The 23,068-nt window shown below is 43.8% G+C and overlaps 1 protein-coding gene across 2 annotated transcripts in view; it reads right to left on the reverse strand.

The window, feature by feature from the left end:
• The window catches only part of CEP290 (centrosomal protein 290), a 3,224,991-nt gene that overhangs the window by 3,135,215 nt on the left and 66,708 nt on the right, over positions 1-23,068 (reverse strand). For both annotated transcript variants that reach the window (XM_069629332.1, XM_069629331.1), the window contains exon 4: positions 7,999-8,068. In XM_069629332.1, coding sequence (XP_069485433.1) covers positions 7,999-8,068 — 70 coding nt within the window. The remainder of the gene's footprint in view (positions 1-7,998; positions 8,069-23,068) is intronic.

Below are 23,068 nucleotides of genomic sequence, written 5' to 3' on the forward strand. Positions count from 1 at the left end.
GCGCAAGTACTTCCACGATTAAAAAAACCCTATGCTAAACCCTGAAGTGCCTAGTAACTAAAACCCATTAAGACTGTATCCTTCGTGTTGGAAATTCTGGACCAAGCTGCATACTTACAGGTTCAGGCATACGTTGAATCTATAAATCAATTATTGAGGTTGATGGCTAGTTTGACAGTTCATAGAGTCATCAAATAATTAAAAAGATTACATACATTTTTTGTAAGATATAGTATTAAAACACAATGTAAAACATCACAAAGTACATATAAATCATCTCCAATACTATTATAAAAAATAGTCTGACCATCAGATTCCTATGTTGAAAACTCTTAACAATGAAGTTCTTTCGTTGAGAGGTTAGAGAAAGTCTCCAATTCCTATTCAGGCTATCATCAATACACCTGTCATATTAGGCCCTTGTAGATAACTATAAAAGGTTTATCTCAACATGTTTCTGGTCAGAGCCATTCAAAGATGAACATTCTTCAGGAGAAAAACGTTGTCGTCACTGTTATATTAGGGGGTTTAATTAATTATTCCCTTCCTTGTCTACAGTTGAGATGAGTCTTTGAACTGGTTAGGTTTGTGGGAGCGGTATTCAGAATGAACGGATACACTTGTAATTAGTATGATCCTTCAGTAGTATCTGTTTAGGTGTGGTCGGGGATTGACCATTTCTTAATTCTGTTGGTAACCTATGCACCGTTAGTTGGAATTGAATATCATAATTGGATGCATAGTATGTGGGCAGTGTTCTTTACGGCCCTTCCACAAGGCTCTTGCATCTCCCTGATGCTCTAACATTTTTACCAGACCTCTCTTTAATATCCTGGACTCCATCAGCATAGCATACACTAACTTTGCCTATGACACCCAAATCCTTCTCCCACTCTCTGGTAACTATGATGAAGACTCCACACCCTCAAGGCCGCCTAGTCCACTATTCAGGCCTGGATTGCGGAGAACCATCTTTGCCTGTATGGGGATAAGACAGAGATTCTCCTAGTAGCGCCAACTGCGGTACAAAAAAGCCTTAAAAATGGATGACATCCAGGTCCCTGTAGCCTCCAGACGCTTGCAGTCTACCTTGACGCTACTCTCTCCCTATCCAGTCAGGTGAACGCCATCGCGTCCTCTACAGCCTACACCATGAAACTTCAAAATGCCTCAAGACCCTTCCTATCAATGGACTGCCTGACCATAGCACGAGTAGTCATTGGGTCAAGACTCGACTTTTGCAACGTCCTCTTCGCTGGCGCCTCTACTAAAAACCTACAGAAAATGCAAGTCATTCAAAACAATGCCTTTTGAGCAGCCCTCAAGATTCCCAAACGGGAACAGGTATTGGCCACGAGACGAGCAGCCCACTGGCTCACAATCCATGAATGGATAATCTTCAAAACTATGTCCATCATGCATAAGTGCTCATCTAAAATGGCTCCTCCATACCTTTCTCAGAAAATGACCAGATCCCAGTAATTGAGGGCAACCAGGAACCCATATGCGCAGCGTCTCTGCCAACCAAATATCAAACAGTCCAAAGTTGGGAGCCTGCACTTCCCGTACACAGCAGCTTAACAGTGGAATGCTTTACCGCCCACACTGAGGGCAGAACCATCTTACTGGGTATTCAGAAGGTCCCTCAAAACCTGGCTGTTTGCCTAGTTAGTTTCGCTTCATATCTGCCTCATGTCTGCTTAACGTACACTGTTAACTATGGGGTCTTATTCAGTCTTTATTACAAGTAACTGATTCTGCAATAGTGCCTTGAAGCCTCCGGGTTGCGTGTGCGCGCTTTATAAATGAAAAAAATAAAACAACAACAATAAAGATTTGCGTGTAAGATTTATCCTAGGGACCCCCTCGGGGCTTTACTACACAAGTGTCTCTCTCTGTTATATGCCAATCTTTATTTCTTGGCTGTTGGGCGATTTTCCCCTTCTCCCAGGGTAGTAATACTCTACTCTGCGATTTCTGCGCTTCTTTTTATCACATTAACACAGGTCTCTCCATCAGGGATACTGGGACGAGCTGAGACTATAACGATTCCCTTTTGGCTTCCCAGTATTCCCGTTCTACGTATTAACTTGTGTGGTAGGGGAACGTATCTGGTGCTTGCAGGTACTGGGAATCTCCTTCCTTCTGTTTGCTTCTCAGATCACTTTCACCAGACATCCGCTTCGTACATGTTCCGGTCTCCTTCTCGGCTTTCTGATACCGCTACGAGTAATCAATTTGGGAGTTGCTTCCTCCCTCTGGTGGTGTCATCATCATTGATGAGGGCAGCCTGCTCACCACGATTCCTCTGTGGCACGCTACCACCGAGCTCCCCCACCTAGCCTGCTCCTTGTACGTTCACATTATCTTCATTCCAGTCATGGGACCTATACTGATTTGGTGCATTTGATATTTCCATATAGGCCATCACATGGAGGGCATCAGGGAGGTCCTCACAGGAACAGGAGTCCTTGGCCCCCAAGGGTGGGGGTGGGGGAGGTGCAGGGTTGTCTCTCGCAGTGAGGTCCCACTTGCCTTGACCCCTAGGGAGGGTGTTTTGCAGAGCGGGCTCACCTACCTAACCTCACAGAGGTGGGGGAATCTCCCTCTGGGGAGAAGGGACAAATTCTCTCGATTCATCTCAGTACCCATATCACATGGTAAAGACCCACACAGTAGTGTCAGTGTAGAACGCAAAGCCAAGGGGTGACCCCATGGCTACCACCACAAAATATGCTTTTGATGATTAGATTGTATATCATTTCTGCAACACATTTCTATTAAAAGGTCCAGTTACATACACTACCACTAAACGGAAGGTTACCGAGAAGTTAAAGATCATCCCACTCCCACCAAAGCAATCTAGGTAACATTCAACCAAGTGGGCTGTTTTATCAGAACAATTTGGGGCAATATGTATTGTGCCAATCCTTCAGATGGCTTCACTTCTCCCCAGGGGAGAACCCCTCTCCATGAGGCTAGGGAGGCGAGGCTGCTAGCCAATTGTCCCACTAGGGGTGGTAACATGCAGGAGGATCTCATGGAGAGAGACTCCTCTCCTGGGGATAAGGACAGGACTGGGAGGCACTGCCCCTTTAAACCCCAACCAGATGGGCTTATGGTATGACCTGAACTTTATGGGTCTAAACTCATGTTTTACTGTGACACATCGACTAACTGCACCAGATTGGGCAGATCCCCCTTCTCCGTCCAAGCTCCAATCACCTGGAACTCTCTGCCCCTACACATCTGCAAAATTGATAATGAGTTGGCATTCAGAAAGGCTCTCAAAACCTGGCTCTTTCCTTCCTCCTCTTAAAATGTTCCGACACTCGATACTGCTGATAAGCGACAGAGACACTGGCCCAAACCTATCTGTCCAAACCTACACAGATGCCGGCAGCGTTTGCAGCTGCACGCCATGAGAAACTCGCCCCCCACACACTCCCAGACAATTGTACATCACTCCCCAGTCCCTTTAGGCCCCTCTACCACTGCTCAGGTTTTCAATCTAGGGAGATTGCAGATGGCGAGACCAGCCAAATCACATTGGACCTAGGAAAAAACTCCATCCGAGTTTAAGGAATGTAAACCTTGTACCAAGCCTGTGGACGTAGGCCGCAGGCACGGCCACCCATCCATGCACTATACAATGCAACTACGGCTATGCAAATACAGTCTAGCAGCTTGCATAGCTATCCACACAAACCCCTGACGTACCTCAACACCTCTGCCATTAGTAGGCAGTGACAATCTACGGGAAATGTCGGTCTAGCTGGGTACACATCGAGTCTCCGGCACTAGTATGCTATCCTAAACTATGAACAGCACCCGCCCACATGTCTGAACTCCAGGCTGCTTGCTGGAGCCTAGCCAGCACACATAGGTTCTAACCTGGCAAATGCACACATGCATCTTAAAATTAACTCTTAGAATCTCCCACACATGGACTTGGGTCCATGACGGCCTTCCAACCACAAAGCACATGACGAACGGAATACAAAACCCTGATGGTTTAGGTACCGAGACGAAGAAACTCATGAGAATGCTATAAGCCAGTGAGAAAAATACCAGAACAGCTATAGTCAATGAAACGGACGTTACATCAGGGCGAGCCCCACTATATCAGGACGTCCGAAACAAACTAAGGCGGAAGGGTACCGGGAAGGATACCGCAGAGTGAGAGGGAGAGACAGAACGAAGAGGAAGAGCGAAAGCGAGGCAAGGCTGGAGAGACAGACTTGTGGACGTGGAAGAAGACAGAGGAGGAGGCCGAGGTCGAGAGAGTGAGAAAGAAGAAGGGCTTGGCAATTGAGGCTAAGCATATCACAGAAGGAAGAACAGGTGTGGAGGGTGCGGTTCAGGAGAACACACAAGAAGGTCCAGAAAGTTGCTGCACTGTTGGGTGGAGAAGTAGAAGTAGAGACTGGGACATATGATCTGTACGAAGACAAACAACCAAATGTATCAGAATTACACTTGGTGACTGGCAGCTGAAAATAAGACTGCAACCAGGAGGTGGCTTTTTGATCCAGCGAGATGAACGCCCCCGACGAGCGGAAAGCGTCTCCTCTGAAGGGCGGACAAAGTGCCCAACAGAAAGACAGTGCATGGGCTGGCATGACCTGTAGTGTGTGGACAGCTACCCCAGGCTTGCTACAGAGTGCAGGTGGCACCCGAGCCATATAAGGACGACGGTCAAAGCCACCATCTATATCCGAGAGCCGAGCAGTGCGCGGCTCCAATAATTGGTGTCCCCACAACAGAGAAGGCTGACGGCACCATCCAAAATTCTACCTACCCAATAAAGCATCACAATTCCCAACACAGGTACTAGGAGTTAACAAAAGTCTGGGAGGGAGTAGAAAAAGATGTTTAAGAAACTATTCAGACATTCTATGAAACTTAAGGCAACAAGGGTGAACTGTGAACAGTAAGAACTGAGAACATCTACTCAGCAATTGAGAAGACATGTGGTCCGTGAACCAGAGACCTCAACTGCCTGAAATGCCACAAAAAGGGGTTATCTTATGAACCTGGCAAAGTGCAACAGAGGGGGCTTAAAACGATTGAAGTCCTGGGGATAGTTTATGGTCTCCTCTATCCTAACATAGGATAGCTGGAGAAACCCCTGCCAAAGGAGAAAATCACTGTATACTACCTGACGATTCATAAGGTGTTGTCACTTCTTCCCAGGAGGGAGCCCTTTTCCTTGAGGCTAGGGAGGTGCGGCTGCTACCCAATAGTCTCCCTAAGGGTGGTTTAATGCAGGAGGACCTCATTGGTAGGGACAACCCCTCTGGGGATAAAGATGATCATGTGGGATGAAGCCCAGTACATGTTGCCCCTACCCAACAATCCTGAGCCCGCCCCAATGTCCAGAGCCACTACATTGATAACAAGCCCATGTATTGTTGTAACATAGGGACAAAGACCAAAAGTACTAGAAAAACAAAGGAGACAAAAATCTTGAACTGTGAGAACACTGGTACGAGGTGGCCCCAAGGAAGCATGAGGATCAGTCATGAAGAAACAATGAAGAAGGACTTGTGCATTCTGCATGGAAGGAACTGGATAAAAGTATCAAATTTAATGGAGAAAGTTTGACATTGGAGCCAAAAGCATCCGTAATGAACAGTGGTGGCAGGAGCGGTGGTATCCAGTCCTGTTGAGGAAAGCACCCATCACCCGATGTTTCCAGCGCGGGAGATTCAAAAGCCAACAAAGCTGTAGAGAAGCAAAGAGCAGCAAGAGGACACCAAGGAAGTTCTCTGCCTGCCGAGTGAAGGCAGACTGCATCCCAAAGTCAGGAAGACACTGCAACGTCACAAGTGCAGAGGAGAGAAGCCCAGAGAGCCGGAGAAGTGTACCCCGACCCCAGGAAATCCTGGCAAGATACCAAAGCCCTGTGAGAGTTAAGAGGAGTAACACGAAAACTGGAGGCGAACAAGGGATTGACAGAGGCTAAGGTGGCTTTTCCCCAGCCCACTATTAGCAAGGAAGTTAATGGGCATAACGAGAGAAGGGTCTGGGTCCCCAACAATAAGGAGAAAAGCATCAGAGGGAATCTCTTGGGCACAGTGGTAGTGAGGAAAGCACGGCCTCCTGAGAAGAGTTTGGAATTCCAACACTGAGAAAGAACTGTATCAAACAATACCAGGAGAAGGGAGTCATGCTCCTAGTATCAGACAAAACTGTGATAAAGACATGAAGGGAAGGATGTAATTCCCGCGTGCCATATTAATGGAACCAAACATCACCAGGAGAAGGAGGTAATTCACTCGATGCACGCCCAAGACTTGTGTTGTAGATGTCAGGGGAAGGATGTCATCCCGCCTGCCTTGTGGTGAACTCAGTGGGCTAGGACTTGTGGTGAAGACACCACGTCTATTGGGAACTGCATAAGTGTACATCAGGAGAAGGGAGTCATTCTCCTGGACATTGGATAAAAGACTGGGTGAAGCCTGTAAGTCATGGGAAGCGGGGCATTCCCCTTGGTATTTTCCGTTTAGAGGAAACAACTATTAGACACTGGATAAGAAGCAGGAGAAGGGTGCCATTCTCCTGAAGAAGGAACTTTGTTAGTTTACTCTTTAGTTTTAGTGTGAAGGTCAGAGTAGGATTTGACACAGGATGGTGGAACTTTGATTTGACAGACATACTGACAATTCCTTTAGTTTTAGTTCGAGACAGGGAACCCCCTCTTAGAGACAGGGATAGTGAGGTATTTTACTTAAGAAATAAACGTTTCTAACCAAGACCATGTCACCTTTGTGTCAGCTTTCTTCTTCGACACCCTTACAACACCTCAAAATTGTCTAGGGTTGGTCGATCAAGCCAAACCCCCAATCATCTTCTGCCAACACTGCTGTTAAACATTGTGATTGGTCAGCACCAAATCCTGCCAAGTGTCCTGTTTTTTCAGCTCACGCTTAACCATAAAGAAACAGAGAAAACCGTAAAACAAGTTGTGATACAGTTCCCAGTCTAGTTCCATGGGAGTATGGTGCTGGAGAGTCAGAGGGGGACTCTGGGGAAAAGCTTCATCGTCCCAGTGGGGTGGATAGAGAATTGTGGGAAAATCCACAGAGATTGTGAAAACCTCCCTAAGAGAGCAAGAAACCTTGTTGGGAATTGTGACAGATAAAGGGGGGACCACCCAGGAGAAGGGAGGAATTCTCCTAGCCCCCGGGAACTTTGAATGGAACTTTATTTTGAGTGAAACATTTGCTTTGAACTGAACTTTTGCTTTAAACAAACCTGAGAGGCACTTTAACGCTTTACAACAAGGAGAAGGAAGCAATTCTCCTGGATTCCAAACAGTAGCTGGACTTTGTTATTTTGTTGTAGTGACAGGGATAGAGTAGGAGACTTTGTGGCCGGGATGGTGGCTTTTGTTTTGACTCGCACAGACTTCATGACAAGCACAAGAGTTTATTTAGTTTAGATAGGGAAACCCCCTTAGTTAGGTTTGACTTTCATTTCATACAAGTCTATAGCAACCACTATCGCACCACTTGGTCAGTCTTTTTAATCCCTTGTCACAAAAGTATGTCAGTATCAAGTAATATTATCCCCATAAATAATGTAGCCATATATATGATCGCCGGAAATGGCATAGGCAACAGTATTTATGGGGATAATATATGGGGTAAATGGGAGCAGGTGTTGCAGGGGTGTCCCGGGAGGTTCCATGGGGTAATATCGCTGCTAAAAAACAGGGCCATTCTTGTATGACAACATTTTTGCAGGGATATTATCACATGGAAGCAGTATGTCCTACATCAGACACCACTGTTTCACATCTCTTTTCACTTTCCTGTTCACAATACGATGAACACTGTATCAAAAGCCTGCCAGTTACTGGACTTGTTGCTATCCTTTTACTAAATAATGCTCTTGCTAAAGACCTTTTGGATACTTAAACACGACCCCAGGTGAAAGCACTCGGGGAAAAAAAAGAAAACATTTCATCATTACCTCCAGAAGGTTTCTTACCTATTTTGGCTTGCTCCCCTCCAGCTTTTTCAACTTCTTCCAAAGCAAGCTCCACTTCTTGAGCTTTCATCTAAAAAACAAGGAATATTTTTTTTAAAACAAGAAGAACGAACACAGACTATGAGGATTTAAAAAAATAAAAACATTATTTTATGTATCCATATGTATAAACACTGCACATCTATCAGTACAGCCAATGCCCAGTTCCGTTTTATCACTTCAATATAAAAACCATGGCTGATTGTAAGGCAGCTTGTTAAATGGCCTATATTCTTGGCTTCAATTTATGAATCATTGCTAAATGGTAAGAAATGGCCCAAACATGTTAAACAGGGCGTGAATAGAAGGTGTTCAGTGGGAAGTTTTTGACCTGCTACGTTGCATCTCAGGATTCTATTCTGTAACAAAGTAACATTCAATGACCCATTTCAGAAGGTAAGGGGGTGTTTTGAGGGCCATAGATTCCCACAAACCTCATGATGTGCTACCCAGAGGAGGTATACAGGAGATGCTGTCAAAGTCCCTCCCAACTGCCCAAACATTCATGACTCCTAAGAATGTGTACAGTCACCACGAGATTGCCCCCTTCAGGTGGCAACGGAAGGCTTCAAATACTTAGGTATACAGGTACAACGGGACACGGGTACCTTTTTAGAGCGTAACTGTGGTCCAATAATTGATAGACTACGGGAAGATGCCAAGCACTCGGCCACCTTGACTGTGACCCTGCTGGGGAAGGTAAACCTATAAAAGATGTTGGTGCTCCCCGACTACTCTATTTCAGAACACTACGGTACGACTTCCTAAAGGACAATTTGCCGTCATCAATGCCCTGATCCAGGGGGGTAATATGGGGCAATAAAACCCTCCATATTGCACTGCGCACACTGACCAGGTCGGTTTGGGAGGGCAGGGTGGGGTGGGTTTCGCCGGATATCAGGCAATATTACGGGGCTTCCCACCTGGCGGTAGCGAATGAGTGGGTGTTGGGGGAAGACAACTCCCACACACGAAGCAGGAGCTGAACGCGATGAACGGTACAGACCCGCTGCAATTGTTGTATGGGGGTTTGGGAGGGTGACGGTTACCTCTGGCAGGCACTGGAACAGAATATAATGCAATACTTCCAGGAACTGGGTCCTGAGAAGCCTATATGTACTTACGCCTTCAGCATGCTGTCGCATGCAGTTTGAGGGGGAGTGGGGGTGACGACTTTGATCTTCTAGACCACAGCCCCCTGGAGGCTAATTTGCTCACAGAGGTACAGAGGAAGGGGGGGGGGGTCACAACTCTATACCAGATCAACAGTTTTTCTGCACCCCACACTAGAACAAGTGAAAGCTAAATGGGTAAAGGGATTTAGGCATTCGAGAGCGAAGACTGGGTGGAGGCCATGAGGGAAGCCAGGGAAATTAACATGACATCCCAGATGCGGCTGATCCAGTATAAAATCCTACACAGGGTGTACTATTCAAGAGACCTATTATACAAGATGGGCAGAGCGGAAACGGCCATGTGTCTTAAATGTGGGGAGGCTGAGGGAACATTTTACCACATGTTGTGGACCTGTAGGCGAATATCGACCTTGTTGGGTGCAGTCCTAGACAAACTGGCGAGGGTGCGGAGTATGACAATTCCCAAGGAACCAAAAATGTTACTTTTACATAGCAATCTGTCGGTGGAGGATGTGCCTCCAACATGCTGGCACCTTCTGCAACCTCCCAACCACTACCCTTAACATCGGTCCTGAAACATGAACAAGATGACCACCGGAGCATCTCATCACCTTGCCTGGACTTCCTCGCCTGAACAGATGCACCTTTCAGCTTGCTGCATGCCGATTGGTGGAGCCCCGCTGCAAATGGTAGGCCGGCTTCAAGCCGGGAGGCGAAGCCTGCGCCTGTTGCAAGGCCCTGTTTTAAGGCCCAGGTCCCTGTCTTTCTGCGATGCCAGAGTCGGCCCGGACAAAGGTAAGACATGCACCTTCAGTATAGAGCTTGCCGAGCGTTTGTTTACCACCTCATGTGCCTTGATCTAGCCCGCGCTAACCTAACCATTACCCTTGCTACCCAACCCGACTCAAACTTTACAGCCCGTGCCACTTCTGTACTTAACCACAGTATGTAACTTTCGTCGCCACTAAACATTCTTAGCTGATGTGTACTCACACTCGCGAGACGGAACCACCTACTGAGTCTACCAGCACTCTATGGATTGAATCTACTTAACTGACCAACACTACACTGCTAGCTATTCTGATTTACTGTAGTCGGCGTTGCATCTGTTCTAAATGTACTTGCATTTACTGATCGTATCTTCATGTAGGCCTTGTTGCTCACTCTCCCAACTGTTGTAACCTTTGGGCTGATTCATTGCAACTACCGATGACAACGTGTTAGGATCAGGCACCCATGGGTATGAGCCTTGCTCCTGCTCCTCACATAATGCTACATTGCTTTGTTTTCTTACAAACTGCATACATGGAAAACACTACACCTTGCCTAGCTGTAACTACATATCTTGATGTAGCCGCCCCGCAACATGAGCTAAGGCATTCCAAATTATGTACCGGACAACACTGCACCTTACCCTCTTGTACTGCATGTCATGTCTTGTAGTCGCCTCCTAACATGGTCAGCTTTTCCAATTTGTGCATTTGCCTATACCAAACTTTACCCACTTGTAACTGCATGTCTTGATGTAGCCTCCTTGCAACATGAGGTCATGCATTCCAATTTGTGTAACCGGATATTACTGCTCTTCTTAATTTATTGTAACCACCTTCTTAGGTTCAAGCGCCCAGATACCGTAGGGTTCAGTGCGCTATATAAAATGCCAAAATAAATAAATGGGGGTGACGAAGGAAGCAAATGGGAAGCCTAGCTGATTGCAATCGCGGCTATGGTGATCAAGTGGGACCTGGCAACCAGGTGGGGCTCTGGGGACATGCCAATGGTCGGAACATGCGATAGGGGAATGGAGCACTGCTGCTGCATGGAAAAGTTAACCTACCGGTCCAGAGGAATGTAGAGCAAATATCTCAATATATGGGGGAAATGGGAGGACTACATGGACTGAAAGGGAGGGGGTCCACTTTTTCTCAATAACTCTTGGTCCTTCCTATTTGAGTTCTATAGATCCATCAAAGTATTAGACAGGACACATGCATAATTCTTGACAATAGGAGAGATGTGGAACCATGAGCACCGATTTATAGAAATGTTTTAATATAGTGTATTGATGGGATTTTTGTTGAGTGTGCTCTAGCTAACCTATTTCTGAGTATCTGCCGAGAGAGTATTGCACAGCCGTTAGTCCAAGCCGAGTGCTATATAAGCAGTGGACCCATCTAAATTCATAACATATCTATAATTCTGATTTATTTCATTAATCACTGAGAAAGCGAAGGGAGAGTCTGTAAACTTTTGAAAAAGAATCTATTTTGCTGTATTAAAGAATCAAAGACTTCTCGGCCTATATAGTGCAATTGCCTTGAGTATTGCCCTATATGGTCTCATGATCGCATAAATTGATTAATGCAAGACAAAAGTAATACCATCTGTAATGTATCCACATGATCCTACCATAGATCGGCTTGATCTCTCAATATATGCTTTACCGCTCCCGTTCTCACAGAATATGATCCCTAATTAAGAAAAATTGCTTACAAGTTCCAGCTCTAAGCCACTGAGCCTGAAGTGAGTTGTACCATACCTCATGCCACCAGTTGTTAAAAACCTAGATTTTGGAGCCATTACCAAATCTGATCGTTTTGAATTGATCTTATTGGTACATCTGACCGAATTCGGCCATTACAATTCGATCGATTTGAAACAATCAAATTGGGTAATCACTACCAAACATAGTGAGCGGGGGTTACAGGGTGTCCCCTGCTCCCGGGGTTTTGGAGGGAGGGGCGGAGGGAAAAAAATAAAAAGAAGAAAAGCGGACCCTGCAGCGTCAGACCCGATCCACGTAGGGACAGAACTGACGCTGCAGGGTCAGATGAAAAGTGTACTTCAAAAAGGTAAGCAAAGGGTAGGTGGGGGATGTGTTGTGGGCCGTAGGGGGTTAATGTTTTGCCAGATTTGGCCGTGGCAAAATTGTAATTGCAGCAAAATTGACCATGGTCAATTCGGCCGCAAAGAACACTGCCACAGCCAAATCGTATACATCAGATTTGGAGGTATTTAGCTGTAGAAGTGGCTAGAATTATGCATGAGATTTGTCTAAGAGCATGCAATGGGAGAGTGCTACCCGACATGCCCGGGAATGATACCTTTTGTAAGGCATCTGGGCAGATCCCGTATTGATTACATAGCAACTAGCATGTTTGACTGGGCCAGGGTTGCAAGTATGGAGGAGATTGCCCACAGCAAGAGTGGTCATTATCCCTTGAGCTGTAATGTGCTTCTGGAGAAATACAGTAGCAACAGCCATAGGAGACAGAGTTGGGAGCCCCACTATGGCCGCGGCTCTCTCTAAAAGGCTATAAAGTGGTCATCTCTCGATCTACATTTATCCAAACCTTGAATAAATGCCAGTATTGAACTGCATATTGATGGTCTAGGTTTTAAATGTGAAACCACTAGGGAAGTTGAAGACCTGTATTTACATATGTTGCAGTTTTTTGGGGGTGAATATTGGGTGCAACTTCTTCTGTCAGCGACCTTATTCATTTTTGCCTTTCGGCCGTGTCGCGTCCGTGCGGAGGGCATTTTGATTACAAATGGAAAACTGCACGCTTTTTTTCAATTATTTTCTTTTGATCAAATCAAAAATACAAAAAATTATTTTTCTGAACTTGTGCGTGGCGCAGTCAATGTGTGGTGAACCATTCTCTTTTTCTGTATTTACATATGACAAAGGTCCTGTATCCCTTTTTCACTAAATTAATCAAGAAAATAAAGAAGCAAGCACTGGGCAATAGGGGGTGGTTTGACATCGACTGCCAGCTACCCAAGAATGAGCTCCTAATATATTTAAAGAACAAAACAATGATTGCCAGGTTACATCCAAGGAATTTAAGGGCCTCCTATAAGGCGTTACAAGCTAGGAGAAAGGCAGAGTTTAGTACGAAAACATGGGATGACCTTTTAAATTACTGCAGGAAAGGCGATCAGATTAATTTCTGCAGATCTGTATCTGGGGATAAGAATATGTGCAACTAGCTGTTATGTACTATCCCCAAATTCATCTGGTTTCAGTACTTTAGCAATCTGTCTGAAGCCGGCCAAGAAGTAACATCTGACCATGTGCGATACGAATTGTCAATGGGGGCGATAGTGGCACACTTACTACCTTTACATTAAAAGAAGTGAAGGAGACTGTGGAGAGTCTGTGGGGGAAAAGCTTCAGGACCAGACGGATTGCCAAATCGATCTGTTGAGGGACAAGGCTACTATTTGGGTCCCTGTGCTTAAACGCGTATTTGACTGCATTGCCAACAGGGAACGTGCCAAAATCTTGCCGCAATCCAATAATTGTTCTTAATTCTAAAAAGGGGGATCATAAACTGCTGTGTAATTATAGACCAATTTCATTGCTTGATGCACCCGGTAAGGTCTATGTGAAAGCACTAACCACACGGCTACAAAAAAGGGCTACTGAAAAGAGCATTCTGAATCATCTCCAGGCAGGGTTGCTCCCTGGTACTAGTACCTTGGATTAATGTGTACCTCTGAATGCCATTTTAACAAAGTATGCAACAGCCCAGCATACCAGGGTATATGCAGTTTGTCGATCTGCAAATAGCGTTTGACAGCATATGCCATAATAAATGATGGCATGTTCTGAGAGAAAAGGGAATCCCTAAGGCTCTTTTAGCAAACATCCAGTCTCTATACTGTAACAAGGTAGCTTTGAGGTGGGGGAGGGATGGTGAGCTTATTTTGACATGGATGGAGAAGGGGGTACAACAGGGGGGGTTTGTTGGCCCCCATACTCTTCTGCCTATATATTAATGTCATCATAGAGGAATTTCTGGCGACCAGCCTTAATTAACCTAGGCTGGGACAGGATAGTTTTCCAGCACTCTTGTAAGCAGATGATGCAGTTCTCGTACCTACTACCCCCCTATGGGGCTGAACCATAAATAGGGAGAAATGTCAAGACCTGCCTATGACATTGAATCTTGAGAAGTCGAAGGTGCTGGTCTTTAGCAGAAAGAACCAGAGGAAAATCAAATTGACCATCTCTGTAGGCAAATGGGTATCACTACATGATATCCCCAACAAAAATATCACCGTAGATATGGCCGTTTGGTTCGCCATAGGTGATATTTTTGTTGGGGATATTATGTGGGAGCGGGGGTTGCGGGTGTGTCCACCGCAAATAATAAAATGATGCAGGGGTGTCCCCCGCAGGGTCCATGTGTGAATTTCGCCGGAAAAATATGGCGATATTTTTGCATCACAATATTTTCGCGGCAGAATTAACACATGGAACCAGCAAATGTGTTGGAACAGGTGCAGCATTACGACTACTTGGGGATTATATTCTCTGAGGATTTGTCATGGTCAGTGCACCTTGTCAAGGTCACAACGACCCAGGAAAAATACAGCGGGGGAATACAGGGTCTTTATAACAAACTGGGAAGGTGAGCAGTCTCCCCGGCTATTAAATTGTATCATGAACAGGGTAGGGCAGTGGCTCTGCATGGGTTAGAATTGCGGTGTCATGGTCCTTCATTGACGCACAGTGTGGTGGAAAATGGCTTCCTCAGAAGTTTATTTATGCAATCTAGGGAGCACCAATGGCTAACTTACGATGAGAGTGTTGCCTAAAGCAGATCAGTGAAGTTATAGCTACCAAGCCGTTGTTGTATTGGACAAGGCTCTGGTGTACTCCAGAACTCACCAAATACAGAGAAGCAATGACTTGCTTGAGATCTATATCGGGTCCTGGTTGTTTCCCATGGTTACGATTTGGCAAGAGAGGTCTTGAGAAAATAGGACAGGGACACCTTTGGCCAAGCCCAGAGGATGTAACTCAGAGAAAAGGGCAGCCTGAAAACCATTTGCCAGGAAGGTAAAATTAACCTGATGAAAAGCTCCTGCACTGGCCTGCGAACTGGTGCTCTATACATAATGCTGAAATTTGTTCATGGTTTTTAACTGTATCTGGATTACGCAGCCCCGGCATATGCTTGATGTTTATAAATCCGAATATGCACCAATACTCTTAAAGTGGCAACATTTACGGCAGGATGGTCATCTTCCCGAGAGAGGAGTTGTAAGGTGTGTGGCAATTCTAAGGAGTCTGTTAAACACTTTCTACTTTATTGTCCCAGAAACTTATGGTTGAGAAAGTGTTATTTGATTCCAGTGTTCTGACTTAAAAGGCATTAGATCAACTGAACAAGTTGTGAATCTTTGTAGGAACACCTCAGATCTAAACCTGGTCTATTATATTGCAAAATGTGTACATAGAGCATGGCTACTTAGGGCGAGAAACTGACAGTCTGGTGAGTTTGCTATATACTTTTTATTTTGCAAGGGATGAATTCTGATTGAATTGGTTTTAAACTGAAATTTTAACTAGTATTGTTAAATGTGAATTGCCGGTTTTATGTATGCGATTAGATTATGATGTTTATCTACTTTTATGGTATTCAACCTAATAAAGCTATGTTTTATATGTTAAGTGTCTTGTCTGCATAATTCAGCATAGATGTTAACTAATCGCTGCAAAGCTTTGCGTGTATGCGCTAACAGAATATCTGCGTAATTGAGAACTGGTACAGGCTCCCCTTATATCATTGGAACATCCAATCTTGCTGATGCTAATGCACTATCCAGATCATACACAAATAGGTTTAAGAAGAGGGGGTGGGGGCGCCAGGATACACCATGAAGCTCTGTCTTGTAACCTTAAATGGCTTTGTGCATTTGCCTCCCCACCCATTGCAGATTGAAACCACAGTATTATAGTCCAGTAATTCACAGGGCTGAGATATCGCTCCCTCTCCTCCAATGCCCCTCCCCTCCTATCCTATCCTCTCCTGTAACCCCCCATTGGTTAAGAGTTCCCAAGGTTATGGGATGCCTTTCAGACAGTCTGCCCCAACTCAGTCTTCTTTATACCAGATGTACCCGTTCGCTTCCCTCGATTCTCCTCTTCTAACTCTGCCCACCCCTCACTTCCCTCCCTCCTTCCCCCTCCTCCTGCTAGGTCTCTTGCTCCTTCTAGGCCTAGATGTTACTACTTCCTCCACTAATCTCCTACTCCCTCCTCCAGACAACTGTTCCTCCCTCCACATGACTTCACCCTCCTTTAGTCTAATACTCCCTCACTCACTCCTACTCACCTCCTTGACACAAATACTGCCTTCCTTCATCACACTACTACCACTCTTGCCCAAACTACTGCCCATGTCCTTCCAAACTATTGCCTCTCCCACATTACTACTCCCTCCACCACATTACTGCCATCTCCACCACACTATCCCCATTCTTTACCCCAACTGCTAGTCAAAGGCCATCATTTCTCTCTCTCACACACACACACACACCTTACACTTTCTCACCATGCCACACTAGTTACCCCTCTCATGTACCCTCAAAATGCAGTATCCTTGCACTCACCAACAAATATCTCACCTGCTCCAGAAATCGCATTCACATTCAGCTTTGACTTCCAGCCTTCTGTTCGTCTCTTGGTCTACCACCTCCTTCTCCGATCTCCTCCAACAACCGACAACAACTACCTGTGACCTTCTTTAAGCTCCCCCTCCTTCTGCCACTAGATTGCTTTCCCTGAACTATCTGGCCCTGTCTTCCCCACCCAGGAGTTGTTGCAATCAGAGAAGATCCCCACCCATTTTCTCTGGAATGGGAATAGTGGTCCAGATCGCACAATATCTAGGGTCCTGTTAGAGGGACAGATGTGAACAGATTTTAGAAATTCACCCTAGTCATGATGAACAGGGAGCTTTGAGATGTCTCGGCAGAGGGTGCTGTGCGTCAAATCGGTCCACTTGATGTCCCTCGAGGGCTTCCATCTCGGCTGACGTCATCTTCGAGTACATATACCACGCGCAGCACCCTTGACTTCAGTTCTGGGTTTTTTGCAGAATTACCGGCCTTGAAGTGCCTTTAAATTATCAGACCTTAAAAGTGCACAAGGTCTAAAGCTTGGAAATTATACAGCGGTGCAGGGAGGGCGATGAGGAATATATGTGGGAGGAACATCCAGTCGAAAGGAGGTTACCAGGGGTAAGTAACTTGTTGTTGGAATGGATTGTGTCCTCCCACATATTCCTCAGCTTATGATGGACTCCCAAAGCAGTATTGGGTTCCTTTGGAGACAGGAGTAAGAATTGAGAGTTATTGTTTGTGCAGAATGGAGCACATAACTGCCTTCCCAAATCTTCCTTCATTGTTAGAGGTGTCAAAAAAAAATGTTTTGTGAACGGGTGGAAGGTAGACCCGATAAAGGAACTCTGCAAGGCAGCTACCTGAACTCTCCTCTGAAGAGCAGAGGATTTTTTTCCCCCATGTTTCAATACAAAAGTACAACCTTTACAAAAAAGATCTATTTACAATGCGTTCCATTTAAAACATAAGCTACATTTAGCACAATTTCATAAAACAAATGTTTACAGTACAATGAATGAGTACGATTAAAACAAAAACTTACTTTGACAAATTTCATAAAAGACAAATATATACCATACAGAAAGTTCCAAAAACAAAAGCAAAAGGTCAATTAATATCATGTAGTACTCGTTTCTTTTCTATATATTTGCAAAAGGAAACCAGAGTAATGAAATCAATTTAAAACATAAGCTACACAACAATTTTCCTAAAAACAGATGCATACAGTACAGTGAATGAATTCAATTAAAACGAAAATTTCATTGGGTAAATTTCATCAGACAAATATATTCAATACATACATTTCTAAGACAGAAGTAAAAAGTCCATGTAGTACAAGTTCTTTTTCTATATATTTACAAAAGGAAACTAGAACATATATTAGCGGCTTGTGATTTCCCACAAAGACTCAAGACAATCCTCGTAATATGTATTTACAAATGTCATCAGTAAAGTTCTTCTCTTAGTTTTAAAATGGGGACAAAGTAGAATCAAGTGCTTCAGGGTCTCCCTTGGTTCTGTGCAAAATGGAAAGCGACATTTTTCACAAATTGTTTTCGTTTTACTCCAGTATTTGGTCCTTTCCCGTGTATAATATAGATTACATTTGAACCACAAGAAGGCCCTTCTAAAATGATTACAAGGAAAACAATCAATATAATGATATCTAGGGACACGTTTTTTAGTTTGAGCAGAGTATTCCTTATACATTTTGTATTTCGCAATTTGTTCAAGAGTTATGCACCAGTCTTTTTAAAAAGTTTCTTCTTGGCGTACCCTGGACTGAAATGAACAACGTCAACTGTAAGATTCACATCAATCAATATTGCCTTCATACTAGACTGGTATTGAGTAATTGAAGAGATACAAGTAGCATCAAGGCTACATTTCATGTCAACATAAAGGCAATTAGTAGACGGGAAACATATTCTTGCATAGCTTAGTAGCTGTCTCCATTTCCTACGTGTAGATAGAGCCACTAGCCCCAATTTGTGTCTTATTATAGAGTTTGGTACAGGCATGGGAAAGTGCATAGCAGATTTTAACAGGGTTCCTTGCAAGCGATCTAAGATTATACTCATATCGCAAAGATCGAGAGTATAGTAATACACTTTCAATCTTGAGAGTAAGAAATTCAATCAATGGGACTAATGAAAATGTACAGTATTTAGTGTATATCATTTTCAATTGAGAAAGTAAGGTCTGCTCTTACGCTGTAATAGACCAGTCCAAGCATTGATTGAGTTTTCCTCTGAGAGATAATAGCCAAGATAGATTGTGTTTGTGATCAAGGGGATCGAAATCTTCATATGCTGCCATTGATAGCTTCCATGCTTGTGATAGGACCCAAATCTCATAATGGCCGTTTTGGCAGGATTCAGAGATAAATTATGTGCTCTTGAGAATTCCTCAAAGAGCTGTAGTTTTATTTGAAGACTTACCGGGGTGGGGTCAAAAATGATATCATCATCGGCGAATGCAATCCATTGCAGACGTAGGGTGCCAACTTTTACTGAGAATACGTTTTTAGCACCCCAAGTGTGATCTAAGTCAGACATGTATAGATTGAAAAATGTGGCTGCAAGATTGCAACTGTGCTTTAGACCTAAATAGGTCTTTATGGGCCTAGTAGTTCTCCCCTCTGCTAATATTTGTATCTTATACGAGGTGTTTGTGTGAAATTTAATAAACCAGTCTAACAGGCGTAATTCCCATATTTAACATTTTTGTCCAAAGGAGGTTGCGAACTACATTATCAAATGCTGACGTCATATCAATTAGTGCAATGTAAGCAGGATAATATTTTTTTTCGGTTTTTCACCAGCTATTACATGTGCCATAATAGTGGCATTTAGTGAAGTACTCATACCTTTGCGAAAGCCAGTTTGATATTTCGAATATAGGCCTTGAGTTTCAATACATTTTTCAAGATCATACAAGAGCAGAATTGCAAAAAGTTTCGCTTCTGTGTCAATCAGCGAGATGGGCCGATGGTTCGCCGGTAAGGAAGGATCCCCTTTTTTAAAGATGGGAATAATGTTTGAAGTCAACCAAGAGCCAGGAATTATCCCTGATCTAATAATGGACTGAAAGTTTATTTTTAAAATTAACGCCCACAATTCCAGATCGGTTTTATACAGACATGGGGGAAGTCCATCAGGGTCTGCTGATTTTGAGTAGGTCAGATTGGATATAGCCCATTTGATATCAAGCGACCAATCTAAACGGCGCATCTCGCTGTAACATAAAGACACTTCAGGATCATTCCTGAATCTGTTAGGAAGCTGAAATTTGAATGCAATGTAGTCACGCAATATATGTTCTGAGATACAATTCGACATTGACAATGATAGCCGATTGTCATCGCTTTTTATGGTACGCCAGATGGCTCTCGTATCATGTGTAACTATTGCTCTGAATAGAGTGCAATTAGATTTATTATACTTCATAATGTGAGCAAGTCTTAATTTCTGTTTATATGTAAGCAATATTTTTTTCCCGTTTTAAGGCCTTACAAGTAGGATCAAAAGGATGAGGGTGAATCTTATTCTGATATTTATCTCTAAAATGTTCAAAGCCCCTTTTTATTATTTCTGAGCATTGGACTGCTATTTCCATGATTGATTTGGTTTTCTCAGATTTAATCGATCTATATATCTTGAAAAATAGTAACAAATTGTTTACAAAGTCCATGGCTCAATCTAAGCGATAGTTGGTGGTGATCTACTTCAGGAAAGCCTAAAGAGGGATCGAGCTGTAGTAAGGAGCATTCAAATTTCAATGAAGTGGATAGTGGAGCATGGTCTCCATGCAATATCGGGCTGATCAATAATGGAGTGGTGTGAGCTAAGATGTTGTGCGTTACAAAGACAAAGTCTATCATCGAGACATTAGAGCAGGATTCCATGTAGGTTTGGGGGATCGTGTCACTTATCTCTACCATGTCCATGTCCCAGTCCTGAAGGTACGATTTCCATTAGGCTCCTCTAATGCGGGAGGATTTATTGCATTTTTTTCCCCTATTTCAGCTCTATTTCCTCAGTCAGAATTGAAGTCCCCACCAATTATTATTTCAAGAGCTTGATGTTCGTTTGATAGGGTTTCAAGGCAGTTGTCAATTTCATCGAATATGGCATCAGTTGACGTATTTGCAGGGTTCCAATATAGAGTAATTATAAGAATGGTGCAATTATTATTCCTATTTGTAGTCATCAGTATGCCCAAAAGGTTCAAAGACTCCCACACAAGCTTAGTTTGCTGGAATTATTAACTGCAATAACAAGTCCTCCTGAAGGGCGTCCCTGAGTGAGTCTTGTGGCGGGCGAGCAGTACACAGTATAGCCAGGTAAAAGAAGGGCATTGAGTTTCATAGTTTCCTGCAAGAGTATTATTGAGGGGAGATTAGCAGTAGAAAGCGTTGTAAACCAGTTAAATTGTGAAACCCACATGAATTCCAGGAAAGAATCTTAATTTCGTTAATTTACAATGACTGTCGTGCATGGTGGTGTTTTAAGAGTGAGTATTGAATTGAGCATTGGTTCCAGCCAGGGGAAACCTTTAGTATTGGCTACTATATTCTACAATACCTGTACCGCACGATTGCTATATAATGCAGCATTACAGACTAGAGCATTGATGCCAAAGTTGGCAGCAGCAAGCGGACAGGAGTATGAGAGAAATTCCATCGCAGAGGGCTCGTCGGCAAAAGTCGTTAGGTTGAGTCCTTGATCTTTTATTTCAGCACAATTGAACCAAAGGAATTTCATAATCGACTCTGAGGTGAGATAACATATGGCCCTGTAATTATTTGTTCTTGCAAGTGATACTCTTAGAATCTCTTCTGATTTCAGAATACTTAATTGGGGAATTCGTGAGTGCAGTGCAAGAAGAAATGTACGATTAATGCGAGAGTTGCCAAGAGAAGCCATATTTCCTTCAAGGCCAATTATGTAGAGTGTATTCATTGTAGGCCGATTGTCACACAGTAAAACAGGGGCTGTGGGTACCTGTGTGTCAGATAGATTTTTAAGCAGGGAAATATTCTCAACACTAGGGAGAGAATTAGGTGCCATAACCTTGGATATCATTTCCAGAGAGATTGTAGCCTCATACATGGCTTTCCTCAGTATTTCCAAAGTATCAGCACGGTTGTTAATAGAGTCGGTACTGATTAGATCTTCAGTAAGAGCCCTACTTGTCCCCGGACCATGTACAGATATACGTTGATTATCTGAATTAGAATAGGGAAGACCAGTCACGAACCCCGACTGGGGCATTGTATCACCAATTGTTAGAGGGGCGGAGTCATTAGACAGAGCTCTAACTTTGCCTCCTCCATTTACTACAATTTGACTTTTATTTATGAAACGGGGCAGGTGGCTTCGCTATAGCCGGAGCTCGGTGAGAATCATCCAAGCATGCTTCACTGTAGGATTTCCCTACAGGTTTGGACGTACCCATTCCTATAGATGAACTGATCGTATGTATACCCAATTGTGAAGGATCAGTAGTGTTACGGCTCCTTCCACACACACAGGAAAATAACTGTTCAAGTTTGATTTCTGTGTTTTTGTAGACGGGTCAACTCCTGGGATTTTCAGATCAGCACTTTTTGAAGCCCCATTAGAGGTGAAGAGTAGGTGCTTAAAGGTTTTGCAGTCGGGGCATTGTTTATAGTTGGAATATGATAATTCTCCGATTCAGTAATTACTGGAGTTTTTTTTACTTTTGGGGATTGTAAGTACAGCAGCATTGGACTTTGGAGTAGGAATTAAGGCTTCCTGACTTTCTTTCGTCAGTTGTTGTAGGTCTATGTGATCTTCATCGGTAATTTCTGGTGAAAGTACTGGGTTAAGAACGCCTAAAGCCTCACTCACTGTGGCCCAGGACTAATCAAGATCCATCTTAATCTTTTTGTCGTTTAGGAGTGCATCTTTGCATCATTTCGCATAGCGTTTCACAGCTCGCAAGTGCGTCTTTTTAGTACGACGAGAAAAGAAACCAGGATTGTCATCCGACAGCGGACATTTATTCTCGTCCCGTTTCATCTGATCTAGAGCCTTTAAAAATAACCGAAGGGCTATCGGGAGGTTCAATCTGTTGAGCTAATTTCTAAAAGTGTTGAGTGATTGTTAAGTTGATCTCATCAACTGAAGCTTTCAGTTCTTTTAGCTCGATGCTGCAGTTGCAGGTCCTTGGAGTGGGTAAGGAAATGGAAGGATGGGGGGCAAGTGCAAGTAAAGTCGGAGTACTTAAGTCCGGTAGGTGCAAGGAGTCTGAACTAAATTACGTACCTTTATCACTCGAGAGACATGGAGGTTTTAGAGGCCAGATTTTAGTGGATTCATCATTGATAGTTCTTAAAGTATCAGCAGCTATTATAAATCCTTCCATCTTATCCATTTTAGAGCACATATGATGCATTATAGATTTCATTTCCCTCAATTCTAAATGAGTCAAGTCATGTCCTTTGT

Source organism: Ambystoma mexicanum, chromosome 12, assembly GCF_040938575.1.
Source record: "Ambystoma mexicanum isolate Mex_15411 chromosome 12, UKY_AmexF1_1, whole genome shotgun sequence".
Classification (NCBI taxonomy): domain Eukaryota; kingdom Metazoa; phylum Chordata; class Amphibia; order Caudata; family Ambystomatidae; genus Ambystoma; species Ambystoma mexicanum.